Below are 17,509 nucleotides of genomic sequence, written 5' to 3' on the forward strand. Positions count from 1 at the left end.
ATAGTTTTCTAAGATTTCTTGCACTTGTAAGTACTACCGGGAACTACAGCATTGTGCAGCAATAGTCTTGATTCCTGTAGCTGTCATATGTTCACATCTTCGTATAATGAGTTTCTTCAACGGAGGCCAATGAATGCTGATAATATGCATACCATCAATATCATAATCCATGATGTTACACTTCCCCATATCAAGAAATATCAGTTTGAAGCAGTTTTGAACGATGTGAGTTATGCCGACATCTCGTACAGCTTTGTAGCCTTTGATATTCAAGTAGTTTAACTTAACACAGTGCTTCCCAATGTATTTCATTCCATTGTCTGTCACTGGACACTATGCTTCACTGATCTGAGATACTTCAGGTTTGCAGAATTGTTTCCAAACTTGAAACTGTCGCCTGTGCCTTTTTCAATAGGCGACAGCGCGAAGGAGTTCTTGCGCCAAACCGAACATTGGTACTTGAAGCACCCCCTCGGGAAGGGCTAGCTTGAATTGTCCTCAATTTAATTGTTTAAAAATTCCCTTTCTGAAGCAGTTCTTGTGGTCTTCCAAAATTCCTGAAGCCTCGTTTGTTGTTGTTGGGTAGATTGATCCATGAGTTATGTTCGTCGTCTAAGTACCGGATCTTTATATTACATTTATTCAGGAAGTTTATACTTGAGCATCTACTCATTATATCTTGCGCTAGTGACTGAAAAGAATAATGGCTGGAATCATAAAGCGGATCTATTTCGTTCATTTACAAATTAATTTATTAGAAAATCTACTTGTATTCTGCATAATTGATAATACAATCCATCGACGCATTAATCAAATCAATCAACTTCTAGAGCTCAACAAAACATCACAGTAAGGAGTCGAACGTTGATATAGAAAAAGTAAAAAGCCTTTTTGTATCCTACTTACTTGATAACAGAATCCATGAATGCATTGATGACAATACATCGGCACTCGGCTAGGAAGGATGGACGGGCTCCTTTCTGTGTCTCATCAGATCAAATTATATCAAAGTTTTTAACATTCTTTTTTGATTTAACGAATTATTTTCTGTATTGGAGATACGAAGTCTATTATTTATCAAATACGAAACGGTAAATGCGAAGTTTAAATTCGTATTGTGATTTTTATTGCATCATGATCAGAGTAGTACACATTGATTACTGAACTATCGATATTAAGGTTATTTGCTTGTCTGATGTAAACATGGTCTAGTAAACTACCTGAAATAAATGTAGGCATCGCTACAATTTGTAAATAATCCAAAGACTGCATTAATGATGAGAGTACTTCCATGTCGTTGCTGCTAAAATAGTTAATATTGAAATCTCCTAAGATTATATCGATAGGATTGCTTCTAACTAAATAGTCAATACCATTAATAAGGTCAAGTATGTTTGAGTTATTTTTACGATAAATTAAAAGGAGAGAAATATTTACGTGTGATCTATGGTTGTTAAATGTGAACATAAACCTAACAGCATTTAAAGTTGGGTAGTATTCTTGATTTGTAACATGAAATTTTTTTTTGATGCATATGGCTAAACTTGAGTATTTATCTGAATTATGATCATACCTATATAAGGAAAAAGGAGATAAATTATCTATAATATCTGAATCGTTATCATTAGGTAAAAGTTGAGTCTCAGTAAATGCTATAAGATCATTTTTCAAAAGATTTACATCACATTTAACATCAGAACTATGTTTTCTTAGAGAGCGTATATTTAAAAGGCATAATGTTACAACTAAATTGTTATCTTCTATCTTTCGTTTATTTGAATGTGTAATGTCTTTTAAATCTACTAACTTGAAACTTCTTAATCTATCATATTCATTATGTACTCTAGGATCTGCTTTTATGTGTTTAGTATTGATTTCTCCTAAAATATGAAGTCCTTGAAGTGAAGTTGACCTGCTTAACGCAACATATACTTGTCCATAGTTAAAAGATCTTTGTTTGTTCAAATGGAAACTTATAACAACATTTCGCAGTGTTAAACCCTGGACTTTATGAATTGTACATGCCCAAGCTAGACTTATAGGAAATTGAATTCTCTGTACTTCTGGAGACGATGGTTTACCTGGTCGAACTTTTATTTTTGATAATACTTGTTCAATAGGAACAACAGCATTTTCTCTAGCAAATATACTACTACTGTTTTGTATTAAAGTTCTTCCTGCTTCATTATCATCAAATTTTATATAAACCACAGTTGGCTTTTGTGTTTTTTTATTGACATCAATCTTAACAACAGTTCCCATTTGTCCATTTATAAGTCTATCTGCAATATTAATATTTGTAGTAAGCATTACTCTAGCACCTTCTTTAATCTTCACTTCAAATTCAAGCCCTCCTGTTTCAGATCTCCCTCTTGATAATACTTTGTCAATATCTTGTTTTGTAACATTTGATGGATACTGGTCTGTTGCTCTAAGTACAAACAAAGGTGTAGATAATTGTAAAAGTTGTTTGTTGTTATGTTCATTAACAGGATCATTTTCTGCCCAGATGTGAAGTGCATTCAAGGGGTAATTGTTTGTTGATGGGACTAATACTCGAGAATTAATACAATTAAGATCCTCTTCAGTTTGTGAAGCTGTTCTAAATCTGTTTAAAATTTCGGCGAACTGCCGATCATTTTTCTGCCTCATAATGTCAGTCAATTCTATCATCGTGAAGACATGCCATGGATGACATAAATTGAAACACTCATTGTTGAATTTTTCAAAAATAGGTTTCCTCCGTATAGGTGGTAGTTGATACAAATCTCCTACAGCTATAATACTTATACCGGCAAATAGTTTAGAGCTGGATGATCCAAAAATGTCCTTTAGCCTTTGATGTATATGAAGAAGAGTAATGTTAGAAACCATAGAAATTTCATCTATTATAATAAGCTTTAATTCCGACAGTGTAAGTCTCATTTGTGTTTTCTTTTGGTCAGACATTGCTGGAAGATTGTCACCGGTTTCTTTAGGGATAGCCAACGCTGAATGTATAGTTGTTCCGCCTATGTGTATTGCAGAAACACCAGTGGGTGCCATTAACAGTACTGTTGGCAGATCAGGATTGCTTGTTGTCTGTCTAAATGTTTTAATTGCTGTCTGATATATTGTATTTATTACATGACTTTTCCCTGAGCCAGCACCTCCAGTCATAAAAAGATATATTGGGTTAATGTCGTAAGGTTTTAAAGAACGAAGATTTTTAACTTTGTTTCTACACCAGCGTAGCACACTATCATACGCAATACGCTGTTTCTCGTTTAACGACCTTATATGTTCACGTAATAGATCATCAGAAATTTCCCTGGGTTGAACATAACTTGTAATTGTTGCATTTGTAGACACTTTATCACTATTAGAATTGGAAGAAAGATGTGAAATAATTTGTTCATTAAATGATTCGTCATCAATTTCAACATTACTTTGCATATCTAATTGCAAGTCTTCATTTTCTTGATCATTGAAAGAATCAAAGGAATGGCTAAAATTATTAACTTCACTATTTCTTAGGGCTTCTAATGCTTCTGTTATAGCATCTGCTTCAGGTTCAAATATTGTTCTTTTTTGTTCAACAATAGCTTGCACTTTCGGCTCATAAAATCTTGATGCGTATGTTTGTTCATTGCCAATAAGACTATCTTCATTACGCCATGGATAGTACAGCATAAGTAAGTGGTGAAAGTACTTTTCGGGTTCTTTTACTTTGTTGGGTCTATGATACCGTAATACAGCCTTAGTTTTTCTACATTTCATAACTTCGTTTGTGTTTATTAATCTTATTTTGGATGGTAAATAGTTAATGACATCTGCATTTGTATTAAATTGAACATGTGATTCTATAACATCATCTGTAAGAATTTCAGGTTGTGCATCGCTTGTTACACAATCATTTTTGTATTCTTTGTAATAATATGCAGCAAATTCAGCTAGACATAAGTTATCAATAATTGGATTTTTGTTAGGTCTGATGCTATAGCGTTCTATTATATTGGATTTGTAAATATCTGTACTATCTTCATGTAACTCATCAAGTTCTATTTTACTCTTTGCAACTCGAATTCTATTGTCAGGTAAATCTGTACTCACAAAAACTGTTTTAGGGAAAACTTTTCTCAACCAAAGTTCAGGCATACATCTATATACACATTCTTGTGAACTCACTTCTCTAGTAGAAAGAAAAGCCGCTCCTATTTTTCTCAAACTGTCTTTAATGGCTAAATTTGAAGTCTTTGCTTCTTTTGCTGCATTGGCAATAGCCTGTGAACATTCTGTTTCATCCTTTGTGAAGTATGAGCAAACATAAGTTATACATTTGTAATGGTTAAAAACAGGTTGTAAGTCAACATTAGCCCTAAAACCTTTTATTCCAGCAACAAAATAATTATTGATAAAACAGCTATCAAGCGGTCGTTTAAGATGCAGATCAAAATCAGAATCACCAGATATAGACAAGGCCCAGTAATATTGTTCTTCTGTAACACCTAATGAACTCAACAGTTTTTCTTCCGTTGTCTTAGGATTATACTGTGGTTTATTTGGGTTCAAGATTTTATTTATTTCTTCTTTTACTAAGCAAAGAATTTCATTTCTTCTTGTTAAAATGTCTCTTTTCAACTCTTCATCTAACTTTTCAGAAAGTGGTTCTGCTACTACTGTTCTCTTTGTGAAAAATTGTCCAAAATTAAATCTGCATGGAACATTAGTATATTTTCTACAACTCTTTGAGTGATTGTGCTTCTGATAAGTCTGAACTAAGGTAAATAATTGAGAATCTTTTTGTTTATCTGGCAAGTATGCTTGAACATGATTGTCTATATATTTTATGTAATCTTCTTTTGTTTCATTTGTTAACTTTGGGCAATCACTTGTCCATATTAGTGCATGTAAATGAGGTGATCCTCTCATTTGAAATTCAATACGTAAAGCATAATAAACTATTTTACCAATAGGATTTGCTTTGCTCAATAACACTTCAGTAAAAAATGTCTCTACTCTATACTGAAAATGCTTAGCAACAACAACAGGATTAGAATTAAGCATAGAGCACCTCTCATTGTAAGACAATCCTTCAATTTCTTCATCAGTTAAATTAAGTCCTTGTATTTTCCCAATAATTTGAAACAACTCAGGCCATCGAAGGTCAGCACAAGACAATGTCATGAACCATGTTGGAATTCCAAGTTGTTTTACCATCGCTATAACTTCAAACATAAATTTTTGCCAGTATGGTGGTGTACCTGGAATTTGCCTTAAAAACAAGTAAGCCTGGTCTTGAAAGATAAGATTTTGAAAATTTTGCACATTAGATCTTAAATGAGATGCAGTCAGAGACTGTCCATGAACTTTTGTCAGAGCAATAGCAATACTATCTGAAACTTTTTTTTGTTCTATGATGAACTGCGCAAAAAACAAATATTCAGGATTCATTGCAAACTTACCACTATAATGTAAAAGACGGGCATTGAAGTATTTTGTAGGTGACAGATTGACCGCTCTCTCTACAGTATAGCCAAATCTGCCCTTTGGAAATAATACTGGAAATGCTAATTCTTCACAATTTTTATCAGTCATGAATGAAACTGGATGTTTATTTTCACCTGGTGCAATATTAAAAATTTCATTTCCATGAGACTTTAATCTGGTATTTTTGTCCACATTTACAGGATAATCTGGTAGCACTGACTGTAAACACGTTTCAGAAGTTGCTGCTCTAAATTCATTCAAAGGATCATTTCTTTCCTCCTCACTTTGATCATTTGTTGCTGTCTGTTCACAAGATACCTGAATAATTGGAGACTCTTCACCATCGGCACTGTCTGAATCAGCTCGTAACTGCATTTCTCTCAGATTTATGTCAATGTTTTCAATATTAACTGTTATACAACTATATAAAGGATTGTTTATTCTGAGCCAATTTAGCGCATTGAGTATAACTGCAGGTCGTACAGCTTGAAAATAAACATGGCCTCTAAAATCAAGCTTTCTTTTAAGTTTTAACATAATTATTCCTGAGCTTTCAGGAGGTCTAGGCAAGACATTACAGGTATGATCACATTCTACAGGCACATTACAGATGGCTCCTTTAATTTTCCTTTGTTGACCTTTGGGCATAATTACTATTTTTTCAAAGACAATGCGTTGAGATATAAGAATCTGCTCAAGTTTTTCTAGACATTCTAGTTCTGGGGGGGTTTCATCAACCATTAATTTGTTATAAACAGCTTGACAGGGAACTTGTTCTTTTAACAATTTAGAGTGACATGTTTTACAGATATATTCTTTCTTATCAAAAGACATTTTTCCTGTGAAAAGATGCTGTTTGACATATTTAATTTTCTTTAATTCTATTACTGTTTTCCTATAAAGAGTTCTATTACACACAGAACATATGTAATAAGGCCCTTCTCTTACTGCTTTTTGGAAAGATGCAATACAGAAGTCCAAGTCATTGTCTGAGATAGCTTTTCTTTCCTCTGTATTCCTAGCCACTCTCCTGATCTTTTCAAGCCATTTTTCTTTTTCTTCGCTTTTCATGTTGTGATAAGTTTCTCTTGTTTTAGCTAAGAGTTGTTCTTTCTCATGAGCATCCATAGATTTATATTTCTCTGCACGGTGAGTGAGCATATTTTGTTTTTCATTGGGATCCATAGATTTATATTTTTCAGTGCGTGCAATCAGAACTTTTTGCTTTTCATTATTGTAACACTCACGGCGCTTATCAAAGCAGATTTTTTTCCTTGCAGGTTCAAATTGAGAATAAGACTTTCTCCTTTTAATTGCAATTTCTTTTTTGCACTTAGCAGATTTGTGGCATTTCATAATCTTTTGTTTTTCACCTTTATTTAACTCACAAGTGCACAATACACTCTGAAAGAAATACTGTATTTCATTAGACTTTGCAGTATTTGTCACACTTTGACAGACCCTTTCTACTAAGTAATTTTTATCACTTATTCTGTGTACACCAAGTCCTTGAATTTTATTCAAAGAAATTAAGTAAAATGTTACATTTTTGCTGGTTTTGTGAAAAACGCAACTTAAACATAGGCTGGGAAACTGAAGTAAAAATCCTGAACTCTTAGTTCCATTTTGCAACATCAACCTCTCAAGGGCTAATTTACTAAAAAATGAATTACACACAAGAATTCCTTTATTACTCGTAACAACCTTTACATTAATATTGGCACCGTATATATTAACATTCTGTGGTAGTTCACTGGAACTTGTCTGATTTTTAATAGTCTCAGTAAAGAAAGCACTTCCATATTCGACAAGAGCATCTAATGTATCAGACTTCCAATAACTACAAGGTTTAATAACAGAAAAACAAATTGCATACAGAGCTATGGCAGAACTCTTCGTTATAGTTTCATTATTTGTAGTTTTAATAATAGGTACATCTTTCGGTAAAGTGCCAACAAAAACGTTATTACAACTTTGCTGCACAGTTTTGCACGCCACTGCATTTTTTTGTATACCATTATTATCCCTTATTAAAGACTTTTCATATATAGCAAAAAACCAACCGTTAGAATGGCTACTCAAGAGGTGCTGAAAAGAAGTGTAAATTCTAACTGAAACACACATATCATCTACATATATCCAACGAGCATCATCTTTTATAGCAACTGTAAAATGAGAACTTAGACATCGAACCATGCCTTTAAGTACATAATTTTGACCAAGTACATCCATAGTCAAAGGAAAAAATATTTGATTAATATAATTGGATGACAGTTCCATAGTTAAAAATCGTGGAAGTATAACAAAATGTTGTAGCATTGAAAGATCCCCAGAATGCTCTTGACACAAATCACAGTAGAGTGCACTGCTATTTGGTAATATAGCCTCAGAAACATAATTCTCTAAGCCATTGTGAAGCAACTTCGGAGAATTTATGTAAAGTACAAATATAGCTGTGTTTTTTATAATTGCATTGTTACACGATGAACAAACTGACTGATTACTTTGTTGTATAAGAAAAAGGGATTTTAATTCCTCCGTCATCATACCAACTGTATCCAACCTAAATATGTCACTAAATACAGCATCTGCAGACATTGCGGTAAATGAGTTGCAATGTTGTCTTAAGTAAACCCAAACAGGTTCTCGAACTACTGCCATTTCTGTTTGTACATCATGGTTTTCTAACTGTAGACATGCGTCAAATAAAGTTTGAAAAAACTCATTACGTTCGATATCTCTCAGAGAATCTTTAAAAATAGCAACGCTAAGTTCAAGAAAACAATCTACTGCACATGAAAACTTGCCTGAATGAGTAAGGCAATAATTTATGAAATGTCTTCTAGCATTTGTTCCCTGTTGTGACAGTTCACTGATGGAAGAGGTCTTGGAATTTGTTGCTTTACTGATGAATATATTCCCATTTATAATATGTGCTTCTTTGTTTGAAATAACGCAAGGATCGAAGAGTCCACGTAAAGCAATGACACGAGGATAAGGATTGGTCTCTATATCGCCAGATTCCTTTATACTGACATGTGTCATTTCATGATTAACATTTTTATAAGTCCTTTCTTTTTTCGATGCAAGATATTTGCTTGTGCAGTTTTCCATAGCTTTCCTGCTGTTACAAAGTACTGTTTTTCGTAATGAAGCTACTTTGATAATTTGATAAAGAAAAGACGATTTTGGGACAGTTTTTAAAACATACTTTCTAAGAAATATTCTGTTTCTCCTTTTTAAACCCTTCTTTAGAGCTCTTAATGGGATTCTACTGGGTTCTCGATAATGATGTCGTCTTCTTTTAGTATCCCTTTTAATATTATTAATAAACAATGCAAATAGTGACCTACAAGTACCGTATTTCACTTTTTTATTCATGTCAAGCATTGTTAAATACTCTTACTATTTTTGTCCCACTCTTCTTCACAGTCCTTTATTGTGTAATTCACTGTCTCTTTTGTTTCAATATCGCACTCTATGTTTTATGTCACACTCTTTCAGGTTTGCAAGGTTTGTATAGCTTTGAATATCTGTTAATTTCTGTTAATTTCTTGTTCAATGTGTTACAGTTGTAACAACCAAGTGGCTGCTACTTATTGTTGTAACAACCAGGTGGCTGCTACGATGGGTGTAGCAACCGAGTAGTTGCTACGATGGGTGTTCTGTTGTAACAACCAAGTGGCTGCTACGATGGGTGTTGTAACAACCGAGCGGCTGCTACGATGGGTTGTTGGGTTTTCTGTTTTGACAATCAGCTGACTGCTGCGCTGGGGGTTCTGTTATGACAACCAGTTGACTCCTACGCTTTGTGGTCGCTACGTTTTCTGCCACTGGATGCTCTTGTAACAAACAGTCCACCACTATGTAGGTGCTACGTTTTGTAGGCCTTCTTTGCTAACAATCAGTTGGTTTCACTCTCAGGAAGAAATTCAACCTTAACGACTTACACCTGCAAAACAAAACCAAAAAAAGACAATCTGTTAAAATTGAAAGAAAAAATAACTGCTGAAAACTAATCAGAATTATATTACTAAAATAAAACAAAATACAGTATATGAGCAAGTCATCTTGCTGACCTTTCATTATCTTACGTGACATCATACTGGAAGTTGCTTATGATAAGGTAATTACCGATACGCCAGAGACCTGACCTCCGGCTACTTCGCCGACTTGTCCAAACGTACAATTTAAGCATTGCGAAAAACATTTCTACCAGTGCCATTGAGATTATTTAACAGTTTCACTTAAAAACTCTACTAAGCCTCTGGAGAGGGGGTTATTTAATTTCAGGCCTCATCAAAGGGGGATTACTAGAGAAAGGCGCCAGTAATCAATAAGAGGGACCAATTTATCGCCTAACGGCCTCCACCCTGTGAGGTCGAGAGATTATAGAGCGTTTTTCTTTCTTTTTCCTGCAGGGATTTGACGTCCTGCAAACACTGTTTTAACTTATTTGGTTTAAAGGCGCCAGTATGTAAAGAGGAAACACGCAAGTACGCGCAAAAAAATCGACTCCAATGAGGAAACATGAGCCTTGAAGGTTGTCAGTTTAAAAAAGAGGTATCAGTTGTATTTGTTATCAATGGGACAATGATTATTTCAAAAAAGAGTAAAACTTCGCTGTTATTATCCTTTGTTCGATATGCCGAGAAGAAACTCTACCGAAGATTTCTCAATTACATGTACTTCACATAAGGCGTAAATACACGAGGTAACTTTCCGTACCACGCGATGTAATTAAAAATACAGAACATGACGTAATAGTTTTGCCCATCAGCCTCTCTTGTTTTTCCTTAAAAAGCATATAGGGATTTCTAGTGATGTTACGGTAGATGAGTTCCCCGTTACGACATAATAGAAAACGTTGCATCACGCAGGCAGTCACATTTCCATGTGAAGGGCATTGTTATAATTAGAGCGGCTGCACATGAGGGTAAAGTCATGAAATTCAAATACAGAGGTTGAGTATTAGTTAACAGACGCTGCAATAGAGCAGATTTAACTAAACGGGTTCTTGTTTCATATATTACATTAGCCTGTGACAAGACAGGACGAAGTAGCTCATCCTCTCTTGCCTGTGAACAGGGTTCCAAATCGCGTACAGCGTGAAAAGAAAAATGATGAACGTTGTTGGAACTTCCTTTCACCCGAAACAACAATTGAGTCTTTGGTATGCTACCAAATGCAGTCTTAACACAAAAGTATAAGAATGACAGCTTCTTCAATCGTCGCCTTTAAAGATAAATTACAAACCATCAAATCAGAAGTAAATAAAAAAAATTGATGCTTTTTCAATTAATGCCAGTTGAGATTATTACAAACCACAACCTTGCCGTGAAACACACGAGTGAACGTAAACTATGAATATATAAACCGAGATCTGCAGCACACTTTTCGCCTATTTATCATTTCGTACAGAATACCGCTATATCAACCAAACAGAGTCTGCGTAAAAGCAGTTACCTCAAGCAGTAATTAATATCGATATCCTCCTTGTAAAAGATCTCTAAATACGACTAATGAAAACGTTTCGAACTCAACGCCAATCGCTAACTGCAATTGTTACCATCTAACAAAACGCTTAACTTGCTATTTGCCGGATTTATCAACGTAGATTGCATTATTTCAACGTAACTTTGTACCCAGATTGATTGCACCATTTCAGCGTAACCTTGTACCCAGATTGATAGCACATGTACAATCACAAAGTAACATTGTACCCAGATTGTTTGCACCATTACAACGTAACCTTGCACCGAGTTTGTTTTCATAGCATGGCAATAACATAATTGATTTTTCGCTCCAAACACCGTACATCATCCCTTCAGAGTGCACATAAGCTTGCAAAGATTAGATCGCATTTCATATTGACTAAGCTTGCTAGGGATCGTTTATTGAGTAAAATTATGACTTTTTAAAGGTTAATTTTCAACCAATTTCAAAAGTTGCTAATGATATCGTAATTGTAAGATCACAGCAATTTCATAGATACCGGACGGAAATTCTCGTGAAGCAATCTGAGCTGAAAGAAAAAAGCATGGCACTCAGGCTAAAGATAACGTATATCATCCAAATTCATTAAATCCTATCGGCGTTGTCCATGTGTGCATGCAATAGTTTGAGTCATAAAGATAGCGTTATGTTGTTTCACCCACCGACGTTTTCGTCAAATAAACCGGTCTGTTTGACGAAATTTTCATCTTTTGTTATTGTATGAAATCACAGCCAACGCAACTAGAGGCGAACGTCATATACTTACTGTTGGTAGCTTTCTTGAGGAACAAATGACCGCAGAAAACAAAGGAATTAGTTAGTCTGAAGTATCTGTTTGTGAGACGTCAGGTGACAATCGAAAATGAAAGTAATTTGTTCCCCTAAGAATGTTTATTCTCTGACGTATGCGTCTATTTTCACAAAAATAATAGACTACAAGTAGTCCCCTTCTGAATAGTCGAGACGTCGCGCGAAATAGCCGAGCGCGAAACAATAATCATGAGGTCAAAAATGCGCAATGACCCGCACATTATTCCTACCGCTACTTGTTGTGAAAATGTTACTCGAGCCTCAAGGCTGTTTAAATCAGAAGTTTGAAGAACAGAACTTAATACAGTCGGGACACGAGCAATATTTGATGCGTTTATGGATAAACTGACAAGGCCCATCGTATTAAAGCTTGAAAAACGCGTTGCATGATGACCAGGGGAGTGATGACGTTAGCTTGTTTATTTTTTTTTTAGAAAATGGCAATGTTGATAATCACGCGAACGACGATGAGTGACATGACAGATTGTTGACTTGCAAAGCAATATTTGTAATACCTCAGGAAACATTCCAACACACCGTAGTATTGCAAAGATGGCCATTCTGCTGCTGTAGCGTCCCATTTTTGTTGTATATACATAGATGTATTTAATAAGGAACTTACTGTATTTGCCAATGAATAAGCAATTAAAGGAGGGAAAAGTGCTGTAAGGTGAAAAACAAAGAGATAATCAAATGCTCCGGTGAACAGGGTCTAAGTCGTATATAGCGCGAAAATAAAAATGATAAACGTTTTTGAAGCTTCCTTTCATCCGAAAGAACAATTGAGTCTTTGGTATGCTACCAAATGCAGTCTTAACACAAAAGTATAAGAATAACAGCTTCCTTAATCGTCGCCTTTTAAGATAAATTACAAACCACAACCTCAGTTGTTGCGAATCACAGACGTAAACGTTAAACCTAAATTAACCTATAGGAATATGATTTTTCGCACATTTGTGATTTCGTAGACTGAGACATCGTTATTAATTTATTACAAGCTAGTATTTATCCACAAGCTTGTAATTATTTAATACATCAACGAAACAGCTTCAGCAATTGACGTTCTTCTTGAAAAGTTTCTTTCTCAATACGACTACTGAATACTTTTCGAACCCAACGCCAGTTACAAATTGATTATACGAAGAGTTTAAATAATGGAAATTGCTTCACTAGCAAATTTAAACCGCAGAGAATAAAATGGTCCAAAACGATGAAGGGTGTTGAAACTTTGTCAGCCAAAAATCAGTGGTGAAGTCTTAAACGCAGTCTTAACTCAGAAGTGTCTAAAAAAAATCGACGCTCTTTCAATTAATGTCAGTTGAGATAAATTACAAACCCCAACCTTGCCGTGAATCACACGAGTGAACGTTAAGTCTGAATAAACCGAGATCTGCTGTACACTTTTCGCCTATTTGTCATTTCGTACAGAATACCGCTATTACAAGCTATATCAACCAAACAGAGTCTACGTTAAAGCAGTTACCTCAAGCAGTAATTGATGTCCTCCTCGAAAAGGATCGCTAAATACGACTAATGAACACGTTTCGAACTCAACGCCAATCGCTAACTGCAATTGTTACCATCTAACTAACGCTTAACTTGCTATTCGCCGTATTTATCAACGTAGATTGCGCAAGTTCAACGTAACCTTGTACCCAGATTGATTGCACCATCACAAAGTAACATTGTACCCAGATTGTTTGCACCATCATAACGTAACCTTACACCGAGATTGTTTTCATACCATGGCAATAACATAATTGATTTTTCGCTCCAAACACCGTACATCATCCCTCCAGAGTGCACATAAGCTTGCAAAGATTAGATGGCATTTCATATTGACTAAGCTTGTTAAGGGATCGTTTCTTGAGTAAAATTATGACTTTTTCAATCAATTTCAAAAGTTGCTAATGATATCGTAATTGTAAGATCACAGCAATTTCAGAGATACCGGAAATTCTCGTGAAGCAATCTGAGCTGAAAGAAAAAAGCATCGCTTAGGCTAAAAATAACGAATATCATCCATTCCCAATTCATGAAATCCTATCAGCGTTTTCCATGTGTGCATGCAATAGTATGAGTCACAAAAATAGCATTATGTTGTTTCACCCGCCGACGTTTTCTTTAGATACCCCACCTACCGGTCTGTTTGACGAAATTTTCATATTTTGTTATTGTATGAAATGACAGCTAACGAAACTAGAGGCGAACGTCATATACTTACTGTTGGTAGCTTTCTTGAGGAATAAATGACCGCAGAAAACAAAGGAATTAGTTAGTCTGAAGGTTATCTGTTTGTGAGACGTCAGGCGACAATCGAAAATGAAAGTAATTTGTTCCCCTAAGGATGTTTATTCTCTGACGTATGCGTCTATTTTCACAAAAATAATCGTAAGGTCAAAAATGCGCAATGACACGCATATTTTTCCTACCACTACTTCCAAGTTGTTGTGAAAATGTTACTCAAGCGTCAAGGATGTTTAAATCAGACGTTTGAAGAAGAGAACTTAATACAGTCGGGACACGAGCAATATTTTATGCGTTTATTTTTTTTTTTAGAAAATGGAAATGTTGATAATCACGCGAGCGACGATGAGTGACATGACAGATTGTTGACTTGCAAAACAATGTACCTCACGAAACATTCCAACACACCGTAGTATTGCAAAAATGGCCAGTCTGCTGCTGTAGCGTCCCATTTTTGTTGTACATAGACGTATTCAATAAGAAACTTACTGTATTTGCCAATGAATAGGTCATTAAAGGGGGGGAAGATTCTGTAAGGTGAAAAACAAAGAGATGATCAAATTCCCCGGGGTAATTGGGTAAAAGTCTAATGCTCGACCACCGGAATGGACAGTGTGGCAAAATACCCCATTATTTCCTGGGGGAGGAGGTGTCAGTCTCCCATCGTGGTTCTAAAACTGTCAAACAAAGCACGATTCCTTCGCCAGGAACTATCCAATTTCCACCGTTTTAAATGTCGAGTGCTTCGTAGAAGTTATTCTTTCGATTTACCGCTTCAAAATGATTGCTTCGCAGATTGATAAAACTATCCTGAGTCACCTGAGTTTGAGTCACGATGATCGCGTTTATGTTGTTCCCCCTGTGGTACGCTACCGGAAATTTCGGAGATTCCATTACGATAACGTAAGCGTATCAATGACCTCTTCTCAAGTCCCATCGTGTTCTAGAACTGTCAAACAAAGCACGATTCCTTCGCAAGGAATTTTCCAATTTCTACCGTTTTAAAGGTCGAGTGCTTCTTAGAAGTTATTCTTTCAATTTACCATTTCAAAATTGTTTATTTTCCGTTTGAAAACGGCACACTTGAGTCCACAACATGTTAACAATATGGCGCAACCAATTTAATCCAAGATTAATGCATAAATCAAATGATGCTTTGACGTCACACGAGTAGGGTTGAGTGGGTCCCCTCCCTCGCAATATACGCGACAGATATGGATTTTGATTGGCCTGCTTCTGTTGAAGACAATCAGAACAATACACCCCGAGTAGGAGAGGGGTGAGTTTAATGAATAAATTAATGTACCGATTTGAAGCTACGACGAAGAAAAAGAAATCGTCCCGTTTTTAGACACGGTATGCCCCCTCAGGGCATCCCGCGTAATAAACCTATATAAATTCAAATGTAACACAATACGCCCGGTACTGATCGCTACCAGTCACGTTTATTTCGTAACATGAGCTTGGGCCGCCTGTGGATGGAAAGGATCGCATATCGATGTATTGCGTTTACGTTGAAGATAGCGCAAGGGACCCCACAAGGCAAACTGAAGGAGAAGGCTTTTTACGTTTTTCCACGGCGAGATTAGGAAGAAACACGTTGCGAAAATAAATATAAATGAAAACGCTTGCTCTTTTAGAGACACCCCAAAAGTCGGCAGACAAAGAGAAACCCTGTTAATATAGTTAAAACTTTAACATGATACCGGAAACTGTGTACGTACACAATGCACATTGTAAAACGTGTTCCGAAAAGTCTGCTAAAAATATCAATCGCTAAGAGAGGTACATGCCATACTTGTAAAAGCATGCAGGTTAAGAAATTTTGTAGGCAATTATCTTACGCCTTTTGTTTAATTCGGTTCTCAGTTTCGAACTGCAGTACTGCTAAAGAAGCTGTACATTCGGCCGGCTGTGCTGAAACCGATCTGCTTTTTATAACAAATATTTACAACTGATAGCGCAAAAACACTGATATATGGTTTAGGCGAATGTGTCACAAACGGAAATTTGTTTGGAAACTAAGTTGTTGGTATCATTTCTCTGGCTCAGTAGAACATTAAAAAAAAAAGAAGAAGAAGAAACAGACTCCGAAATCTCCTAAGTATGCCGCATGCTCGCATATACGCCCCCCAAAATGTAAGCTCATGTCACTGCACTGCATACAGGTAGCTTACAAATTTCAATAGGTTTCGGGATTAGTTTTGAACCGTAGCTTATGATACAAACTTTGAAAATATGCGCCTCGTGTAAGCGCTGCGAAAAAGGAAATAAATAAGCTTACGTTTATTTGCCTGCGTTCAAAAACATTTTATGGTTCATATCATGCTGTCGACAGGACGGTGAAGCATAGTCTATCAAAATAGGAGCCCATTTTAAATAGCATTTTAAAGTCCGATATTCTGTGATTGCAAAGTAACTTGTTCACCTAATACGATCATTAAAAGAATTATCGGAAATGGAGACTTACCATGTAGAGAGCGTATCTTCCCGCACCACATTTCCTGCTGATATTGCATCTTACACTCCGAATCTGGCGCTGCGCTACCCTCGATTATTATCTTTTGGATATTTAACACTTCAATCTCCTCGACCTGCAATGCAGTAGACCCTCTTCTGTACCAGAGCACAACAGCAAAAGTCATCTACAAGTAGAATCAGGGAAAGTAAGCCGTTGTCGGGCCCGGAAGGGCTTCACTCTGAGACAACTGAAATCAGTATGTATTTCTCTTGCTTGGACACGACAATAATTTGAGACTTTACTTACCTTGCAAGAAGAACACTGAGTATTAACGAAACAGGCGAAATATTTCAAGAACGACCGGCTAGGGTTAGAAAAGAGCGACGAGAAAACGAGCCCAAGTGTTACTCAACGCTCTACCAAATCTGGAAGAATGAATTTGCCGCGCGCAAATGGCGATATCTCCGAGAAGCCCGCGCTTTTTGGTGATTGGCTTAGACAAATAAAGGTGTTTTGTCGCGCAGGCGCAGAACCGCTGACCGCCAACGCTTTGTGATCGTGTGATCCACACATTTGAATTTATATAGGTTTATATGGGAATCCAACGGCTTTGTTCAAAACAGTAGAAATTTGAACGATTTCTCAATAAAATTGACTTACCTTGACTCGTTGTTGCATTCTTTGTTGCTTGTCTGTTTTTCAAGTCGATTGAAAGCGATTTCGAGGAGTCATCGTTTCTGTTGACATCCACTCCTAAGAGAAGGACCTTCTCTTAGGAGTGGATGTCAATAGAAACGATAACTCCTCGAAATCGCTTTCAATCGACTTGAAAAACAGACAAGCAACAAAGAATGCAACAGCGAGTCAAGGTAAGTCAATTTTATTGAGAAATCGTTCAAATTTCTACTGTTTTGAACAAAGCCGTTGGATTCCCATATAAACCGTCATATAAACCTATATAAATTCAAATGTGTGGATCACACGATCACAAAGCGTTGGCGGTCAGCGGTTCTGCGCCTGCGCGAC

At 36.1% G+C, this 17,509-nt stretch overlaps 2 protein-coding genes across 2 annotated transcripts in view; both read right to left on the reverse strand.

The window, feature by feature from the left end:
- The window catches only part of LOC146450729 (uncharacterized), a 7,385-nt gene extending 671 nt beyond the window's left edge, over positions 1-6,714 (reverse strand). The window contains exon 1 of the mRNA XM_085100071.1: positions 1-6,714. This exon is cut by the window's left edge and continues 671 nt beyond it. Within this exon, the coding sequence (XP_084956197.1) occupies positions 1,105-6,654 (5,550 nt within the window). The 5' untranslated portion in view covers positions 6,655-6,714 and the 3' untranslated portion in view covers positions 1-1,104.
- Positions 6,715-6,762: 48 nt separating this feature from the next.
- LOC146450730 (uncharacterized) lies at positions 6,763-13,252 on the reverse strand (the record flags this gene model as incomplete). The annotated part of the gene is made up of 2 exons (XM_085100087.1): positions 11,732-13,252; positions 6,763-9,421 (listed from the first exon to the last, which is right to left on the reverse strand). A coding segment is annotated over exon 2 (2,097 nt), but the record flags the coding sequence as incomplete, so codon positions are not given.
- Positions 13,253-17,509: the final 4,257 nt, after the last annotated feature.

Source organism: Pavona decussata, unplaced genomic scaffold (assembly GCF_977016875.1).
Source record: "Pavona decussata unplaced genomic scaffold, jaPavDecu1.1 SCAFFOLD_431, whole genome shotgun sequence".
Lineage (NCBI taxonomy): Eukaryota > Metazoa > Cnidaria > Anthozoa > Scleractinia > Agariciidae > Pavona > Pavona decussata.